General features: G+C 43.7%; 1 protein-coding gene across 1 annotated transcript in view; it reads right to left on the bottom strand.

The window, feature by feature from the left end:
* The window catches only part of LOC102432618 (rho GTPase-activating protein 44-like), a 59436-nt gene extending 50362 nt beyond the window's left edge, over positions 1–9074 (bottom strand). Inside the window, 1 exon segment of the mRNA XM_023748335.1 lies at positions 8958–9074. Coding sequence (XP_023604103.1) covers positions 8958–8993 — 36 coding nt within the window. The 5' untranslated portion in view covers positions 8994–9074.
* Between the last annotated feature and the right edge of the window lie 304 nt (positions 9075–9378).

The following is a 9378-nucleotide window of genomic DNA, read 5'->3' as shown; positions in this document are numbered from 1 at the left end:
AGGCTAATATGCAAATTGTCCCCTCGACCAGGAGTTCCACCAGGGGGCGGGACAGCCAGCCAACTGCCTGCGGCCCCTCACCCCGGCCAGCCCGGCCCAATTAGCCCTATCGGGGCAGGCCGGCCAGACCCCACCCAAACATGATTTCATGCCCGGGGCCTCTAGTTTTCAAAAAAACCTGACATGTCACAAACTCTGCCCTGGACATTTCCATGCTGCCTGACCTCGGCCCAGGGAATGGCAAGTGTGAACAGAACACTTGTGCCAGGTGTTCCCAAAGGATTTCAACATGGGGTCCTCGTTGGGAGATAGGAAAGCTGGTGTGGGGGTGATGTGCAAGCTACTCCCACTCCTCTGCAGCTGACACCACCTCTGGGAAGAAGCCGCTGTGCTTGTCCTCTCTTCCTTCTCTCATTTCATCTCTGATTATTTTACTGCTTTGCTGTCCTTCATTCTCAATACTGATTGGTTGATAAGCAGCATATGAGAAAGAGACAGCAGCACACCAACTGGGAAGAAGTTGGATAAGACAGGTGGGCAGGGGAAGGATTGCTGATTCAGAACATATCAGAACCTGACTCAGCCGAGGCACATGCAAATCCAGTGCTAACTGTCCTGCGCGATCCAGTGCTCCACGAGATGGTGCAATGGCCCGATGCTGTGTTTGACCTGCAATGTGTTCTCCTCAGAGAACCATTTTCAGTTCCGCAGAAACATCGTAGAAGGGACAAGCAAGCACACCTGAGCAGGATGGAGTCTCGCCACTAATCACGTCTCTGAGCACCTTTGCGCAAGTCACATGATCTCTCAAGCTCCTCCCTGTTGGGTTGCCTCAGGTAGGAGATCTTGAGAAGAAATACTAAGTGGAGGAGAGAAGAGTCTAGAATGTTCCCTTGGAGGTGAACGTGAGACCAGCACAAGAAGATGACCCAGATACTGAGTGAGTTAAAGCCGGCAGCTCCACGCTGCAGGGAGAGCCTTTTTCACGGAACCTCCTGTTCTATCCCAACCCACCACCCCGCCCCACACCTGCCAGTTAAGCCCATTCCTAGTGAGACAGCTAGGATGTGCGGAGCCATCTGTGTCCTTTCCCAGTCTCCTGTGTCCTTTTCCAGGCAAGCATTGCGGGCATGTCCTCAGAGGGCTCTTGTCCACGAGACACAGGACCAAGGCACCGAGCTAAAGGGGAAGTGTGTCCTCTGAGCTTGGAGCACAGAGGAGGCCAAGCTGTCCTGGGCCAGTTTCAGACCATGAAGAAAGGGAACCAATGCGTTAACATGCACTGGGAACCGTCTAGGCGTCAGGCACGTCACATGGGATTCTCCATGCCACATGGAATGCTCATCTCTCTTAGGTACGTGCGGAATTTCCAGATTCAGAGGAGCAGCTACCAAGGATCTTATCTGTCTGTCCTCCTCGGTCTCAAACGTGCTTCTGACAGTAGGGGCTCAATACTATTTGCTGTGAGAACAAATGAAGAAATGGAGCTCAGCAAGGGAAGTTTTCCCGAAGAACAGCATGGGCCCTAAGACCCCCCTCAGCTCCCTTTCGCCAGAGTATCCCGATAGCGAATGCCTTCGTAGGGCTGCCCAGCTGCCAAAGGGTCAGGAGAAAGCAGTTTTGCGGGGAATCAGCCTCCCCACGCCGGCAGGTCCAGCAGACACCCATCCCCAGCCTGGCAGGCGTGAGGGAGCTACGCCAAGTCAGGGAAAAACAAGGGGCTGGGTGATGCACGGCTCTGCAGACAGAGGAAGAGACCCCAGGAAGGACCAAGGCCAGGGCAACTGCATCTTCACCAGAGAGTTTAGAGAAGTCGACCACCCGCGTGTGCCTCGGAGACAGACAGGAGCTCCGAAGGCACATTCAGACGACGGCCTTATTAAGTGAGCAACGTGGCCTCCCAATGAGCCACACTGCAGAAAGACAGTGATACTGCAAATAGTTTCCATGCACCTAAACCATCAGTGAATTTTCTATAAAGAAAACAACTTCCATCAATAATCACCAGATTTAAATGTGTTTAAAAATCATCTGTTTGCTGATTTTTGCATTAATCGACACTTGGAAAAATACCAAGTCATTAACCCCGCCCGCCTGTAACCTCAACAGCAGAGATAATGGCCATAAGCTGTGATGTGCTTAATCAGCATTTATGTTAATTGGCGCATGTTTGTATGATCACTTGGCTTACAAAAAAGAGGCCAGGATGCTTTGTAGCTCATTTAGTCCTAGATAAGCATGTTTTATACTTAATAAATGGATGGACTAGGTTTCTATTGTTGGATATTGTGTTTTCAGTTTTTCCCACTATAATGACATTTGAATAAGTATTTGTTTATACAGATTTGCATCCATCTCTTGATTATTTCCTTAGGATAAATTCTGCAGTTAAAATTAATTTTGATTATATAATTCCTTATAGTTAAATTTAAAAATATTCGAAAGATGACAACGAGTTGGGACATTAGGACTTTTGATATAGTATATTGTCAACCATCAGAAAAAACATTTTTTACTATAAGAATTAATCCATAAATATTTGTTTTTACAGTAATTGCTTAATTCTTTTTAAACACAATCAAATTTATAGATAAAATTTAAATATGTTCCTAATTTGTAGTTTGCTTTTTTAAGATGTTAACTTTCTTCTAAATGTATTACCTATTTGTGTCAATTCCTTGTTGACATTAAGTGCCCATTTTTCTGTAGGAGACTTTATTTATAAGATTTGTGAGAATTCTTTAGATGGATGAGACCAAGGGCTTAATCAAATGCTGCTAATATTCTCCCTAATTTTCCATTTATCTTTTGACACTATTTGCAACTTTTTTTTTTTGGTCCTATACTTTTTTAATGGCTCTCCCATGTGGTAGTGCCTATTACATTTTTCTCTCTATGATTTCCTCCTTTGCTAATTTGCTTAGGGCACCTCAACCAACAATATAAATATCCATATATATGTTCAGTGGAGAATATAACATTTACATCTTTAATACATTGGAACTTACTTTAGTACTTATATCAGATACAGAATTTTTTAAAGAGCTAACCAAAGGTCTCAATACTGTTCACAAACAGAACAGACTGTCCCCATGAATTTGAAAATGTCACAGATAAACCTTCTCACTCGCCTGGATTTTCTTCTGACTGGGATGTCTCCCTTCTCCCCCACCCCCTTTCTATTTATTTTTTAAAAATAGTACCTACATTTTAATTATGTAACTTCACAATACATTGTAAGAGACAGAAATTCAAAGCTCCAATAATTCTCCCACATTAACTTTAGAAACCCTTTATTACCCTTTGAAGCATTTATTACAATTATATCAACTTACACAGTTCTGGGGGAATTAAAATTTTGATAACGTTGACTTTTCTCATCTAGGAACATCTCTCAATTTTATAGACTTTGATTTGCTCAGTCCTATTTTATAATTATCCTACATTCATGATATTATTGTAGGATTTTGAATATTCCTGTTAACACAATCCCTAAGATATTTATATACTTCTCTCTTAAATACTTTTTCTTGGCAGAGAGTGTAACCTTGATCTTTATAACTGACTTCTGGTTTCCAGTCTGGCTCACAAGATCAGAAGTCACCACCAGCAACGTGTAAAACGCTGAACTGAAAAATCAACAGCTTTTCTGCTCCATCAGAGAAGTGAGGTCACAGGGCAAGCCACTGCCCCCGAAGTGGAGAAAGCAGGTGAGTAAGAGAATCACACACCTGAGCGGAACCAGAACGGTCTGACCATCGCCGAGGCCCCGTGTGCACATGTCTGATGGTTAAACTCTGAGGACACCAGTCACTGCGGTGAGACTCACAACACAGAGTCCTCACAGTGAACATCAGAGAAACCCTCTCCGGCTTTCAACAGGGGGAGGGGAAAGGAACAGCTTTGAGCACTTGAGCATTTTATTCCTCTTAGCAAGGCCTACCCTCAGGAGAAAGTCTTTCATCTGAGCCTAACCTAGGTTTTTTGTTTTTTGTGAATCCTCACCTGAGGATCTTTTTCCATTGATTTTTTAGAGAGCGTGGAAGGGAGGGGGAGAGAAATATCGATGTGAGAGAGAGACATTGATGGGTTGCCTCCTGCAACTGAAGTACATACCCTTACCAGAATCGAACCCATGACCCTTTAGTCCTCGGGCCAATACTCTATCCACTGAGCCAAACCCACTGAGAAACCAGCGAGGGCCCTACAGGGGGGTTATCAGAGCCTTCCTGACCTGGGGGAAGGGAAATGCTCAGTTCTATCAGGGTCTAGCCTTCAGACCCTGGGAAGGAGAAACACCCGATCCCTAGCCAGCCTGTCCCTCCTAAATCTTAAACAAAAACTAACAAAACACAGGATCTGAAACAACAACCCAGAAGCACTGGTGAAGTTCACAGCCCGGAGCACAGGCCTCCCTCGGAGACAGACCTACTCCTAGGACAGCAGAGCCCTCCCCTCCCCCTCACCCTCCCCGCCCTGTCACTCAAGGCCCAGCTACCACAGTTCCCTTTACCCACTCTGCCACACCCACCTTTTTCATACTAAACTGCAAAAACGCAGATTGAAGAAATGAAACAAGCATCACAGCCTGGGTTGGATATGGCAAAAACGTCGGCATTATCAGGCTAGGAACATGTTTTTAAACTATGATTAATATGCTAAGGATTTTAATGGAAAAAGTCGACAACATGCAAGAACATATGGATGGATGCTATACATTAAAAAGGAAAAAGAAAAGAAATGCTATCACATAAGTAAACCAAGCCTTTGATGGGCTTGTCTGCAAATTGGATATGACTGAGGATAGGACCTCAGAGCTAGAGGATGTGACAATAAAACTTCAAAACTGAAAAGCAGAGAAAGAAGACAGGAACAAAGGGAACAGAATACCTGAGAACTGTGGGGCAACTTCCAAATGTGTAACATATGCTTGGCTGAAATACTAGAAGGAAGAGAAGAAAGAAAGGAACAGAAGCAACATTTAAAGAAATAACAAGTGAGACTTTCCCCAAGTGGATGTCAAATACTAAACCACAGGTCCAGGAAGCTCAGAGAACACCAAACAGGATAAATGCCCCTCCCCCAAAAAGGTGCATATAGGCGTATCATATTCAGAAAAAAATATTTAAAAAATATTTTTGAAAGAACCACAGAGGAGAAACATATTACCCACAGAGGGGCAAAGATAAGAATTACATCTGACTTCTCAGAAACCAAGAAGAGAGAGAAGTGGAATACTTAAAGTGTTAAGATAAAAACACAAACAAGAATCCCCACCAACCTCGAATTTTACACCCTGTCAAATTAGTCTTCAAAAGTAAAGAACTAAAGACTTTCTCAGACAAATGGAAATTGAGAGAATTTGTTGTCGGTAGACCTGCCTTGCAAAAAATGTTAAAAAAATTTCTTCAGTGGAAGGAAAATTATATTGGTCAGAAACGTAGCTCTACATAAAGAAAGGAAGAGAATCAGAGAAGGAATATGTAAAGATAAAATAAACTTATTCTTAATTGATCTAACAGATATGTTTGTTCAAAATAATAGCAACAATGCATGTATATATATGTGTGTGTAAACATACATACATATCTATGCTATGTATGCTTATGTATAAGTGAAATGGATGGAATTAGAAATAGTTTGTTACTAAAAGGTACCTGCATTACATGTGAGGTAGAAAAGTGTTACTCAAAAGTGGACTTGGATTAGTTGTAAATGTATATTGCAAGCTACAGGGCAACTACTAAAAAGGTAAGGAAAGAAAAAGAAAAGTAATTGATATGCTAAGAAAGGAGAAAAAAACGGAACCATAAAAAATGTTCAATTAAAACTTCAAAAGGCAGAAAAAAAAGGTAGAGGACAAAAACAGTAGCAAAGTACAAAGGCAACACTAGAAAAATAACAAATATGATAGATATCAATCCAATTATATCAATGATCTCCCAGATATCAATGGACTGAATAAATACACCAATGGAAAGACAGAAATGGTCACAATAGATTAAAAAGAGACCAAGTATGTTGTCTATAAGAAACTCAGGTTAAATATAAAGATACATATCACCATCTATATATTAAGTATCAATATATAAATTAAAAGTAAAGGGATGGAGAAAGATACACCATGCTAACACTAATCAGGAGAAGCGGGCTTAGCTATATTCATTTCCCACAGAGCAGAATTCAGAGCAAGGAAAGTATCAGGATAAAGAGGAATCATGCATAATGATAAAGGGCTGATTCTACAAGAAAACACAACAACCCTTAATGATGTACCTAACCACAGAGCATCAAACTACTTAACACAAAAATGATACAACTGCAAGAGGAAATAGGAGTCCATTCTTATAGTTGGACTTATCACCCTTATATAAGAAATAGACACGCCAGAAGGCATGAAATCAGTGTGGACATGGTTGAACTTAACAGCATAATCAATCGAGCAGGTATAACTGATATCTATAGACTACTCCATCCAACAGCAGCAGCACACACATTCTTCTCAAGCTCACAGGGAACATTCACCAAGAGAGACCACATTCTGAGCTATAAAATACACCTTACCAAGTTTTAAAAAATAGAAATCATATAATACCTGCTCTCTGACCACAATGAAATGAAATTAGAAGTCCATACGGAAAGCTAGCAGGGAAAATCCCAAAGTGATATTGGGATTTTAATTGCAAATTAAAATAACAATGAGATAGCACTATTAGAATCGCTGAACTTCAAAACACTGACACCACCACCTGTTGTCAAGGATGCGGAACAAAGCAACTCTCATTTGTTACTGGACTACGAAATGAGAGGACCACTTTGGGACTCAGTGTGGAAGTTTCTTACAAAATGAAAGATACTCTTACCACAAGATCCCGAAATTAGGCTTCTTGGTTTTTACCCCAAATTAATTGCAAATGTACAAATACCTGCACACAGATGTTCACAGCAGCTTTATTTGTAATTGCCAAAACCTGTAGGCAACCAAGATCTCCTTTAGGAGGTAAGAAGATAAATAAACTGTGGTATATACAGAAAATGGAATATTATTCAGCACTAAAAAGCAATGCGCAATTAAGCCATGAAAAGACATGGAGACATTAAGTGAAAGGCATTAAGTGGAGAGACAGGAAGTGAAAGAAGCCAGCCTGAGAAGGCCCCTGACCACGATTCAGCTACACGACATTCTGGAAAACGCAAACCAGTGGAGACCGTGAGCAGACCAGTGCTTGCCAGGGTGGGGGTGATCAGGCACAGAGGACTTGTAGGGCAGGGAACCTGTTCTGTGTGACACAACAGTGGTGAATGCATGTCACTGTACATCTGCCAAAACCCCTGAAGTACTGGACTTACTTCACTTGGTTGTACAGTACTGCAGGCTGAGATCATTAATTATTTTTTTTAATATATTTTTATTGATTTCAGAGAAGGGAGAGGGAGAGAGAGACAGAAACATCAATGATGAGAGAGAGAGTCATTGATCAGCTGCCTTCCCCATCCCATACTGGGGATTGAGCCTGCAACCCGGGCATGTGCCCTGACCGGAATTGAACTATGACCTGCTGGTTCATAGGTCGACGCTCAATCATGGAGCCACATGGGCTGGGCGAGATCATTAATTCTTTAAACATTTTTCAATGTTTCTAATTCCAGAGAGAAGTTCCACCTGACTCTGAGTGTCACCTGAAGGCAAGGTCAAAGTCAGCTGCACGGGGTGATCACAAAGGAGAAGCTGGTGGACAAGCTAACAGACTAGACAGAGCTGCACAGAACAGGGGCATCTGCATGCAGAGGGGCTACTTTCCCCTAAAACTGTGATGAAGACAGCAGTTCCCAGCACAGTTCCAGAAGCATGACCTTTATCCCCAAACTAACAGATCTGTACATTTGCAGATGTCCATGCACAGAGAATGGCACTGCTAATGGCATTGCAGGAATGGTACTGCTGTCAGTCCTATGAAACGTCTGTGGGGGAAGCGGCCGGGACACATCTGACCACGTGTGATGAAGGTCTCCCCCGCCCCTGAGTGCGGAGGTGGGCTTCTCAGGAGGCATTCCTCTCAGCTGGGAACTTTTCTCCTCCGGGACTACCTCCTGGGCGAGGTAGGGAAGCGTCTCCCAGCAGCGAGGGATTGATAAAGTGACTGGGAAATATTAAAAGGCACCCGAGGTAATTTACCAGCAGTGAGCTAAGGCTCATGTGTTGTCTAAATCAGGGGTGGGGTCCAACCGGCATGGCTCAGTGGTTGAGTGTCAACCCTATGAACCAGGAGGTCATGGTTCAATTCCCAGTCAGGACACATGCCCAGGTTGCAGACTTGATCCCCAGTAGAGAGTGTGCAGGAGGCAGCCAATCAATGATTCTCTCTTATCATTGATGTTTCTATCTCTCTCTCCTGCCCCCTTCCTCTCTGAAATCAATAAAAATATATTTAAAAATAAGTAAGTAAATAAATATTCTAACAGATCTGTATATTTGGATATTTGTAACATCATCCGTGGGCCATACAAAATTATCAACTTAGCCTACTATATTTGGTCAAACATTTAATTAACTCCCCCCTATTGCCCTGGCAGGGCCAGACCAAATGATTTTACAGGCCCTTGGGTTGGACGTTCCCCACCCCTGGAAACGATCAACTGTGCTATGCAGCCTAGAAACTATGAATTGGGATGCACGACTCACAAAAGTTTCAAGCAGACACCACAGTCATTTTCTCTTTGCCTACCAGACAGGAACACCAATGATCAGCCCTGCTGCCCACCTGTCTATGTCACCCTCAGAGCCCCAGCTCTCAGGATTCATGCCCGGCTCTTTGCAGATGCTGGCCGGCAAGCTGGGGTCAGTTAGTTCAAGCTGAGGCTCACCCTTAGGGTTTTAACAGAACTCCCGTGAACAAAAAGGGACTCCCCTAGGGCTCCCCCGTCTGTCTCAGTAGAGAGGAACAAAGAGGGGGTACCCTGCAAATCTCCACTCTGTTGGCAGCCTCCTCCATTTCTTCCCTGAGGGCATCAGCTTTGGCACCCGCAGGCTGCAAGCTGCTGGACAACCCTGAAGACTTGGAAGTCTGCTGCCACCTGATGGAAAACAGGAGAGAAAGAGAAGAGGTGTGAGACACGTAGCCCTGGGGACGCTGGGAAGGAGGAGAAAACAGCTGGTTGCAAACCCTACCTAGGGAACGCATGCAGAGGGTCAGCTGGCCCTGGGACAGGGCAAGCATGCCCAGTGAGCCACCATCGTCCCTGCTGTCTTCTGACACTCAGGCCGAATGACCTCACCATCACGTCCTCTGAAGCACATCCCCAGCCTGTCCTGTGGCATTCGCGTTTGGAAACACCCACTTACCTAGTCACGTAGGCCAGGTGAGAGGGTACGTGGGT

Source organism: Myotis lucifugus, unplaced genomic scaffold, assembly GCF_000147115.1.
Source record: "Myotis lucifugus unplaced genomic scaffold, Myoluc2.0 scaffold_1281, whole genome shotgun sequence".
Taxonomy (NCBI): Eukaryota; Metazoa; Chordata; class Mammalia; order Chiroptera; family Vespertilionidae; genus Myotis; species Myotis lucifugus.
Note: the sequence above shows the minus strand (reverse complement) of the source record. Positions and strands in the feature narration are given on the sequence as shown.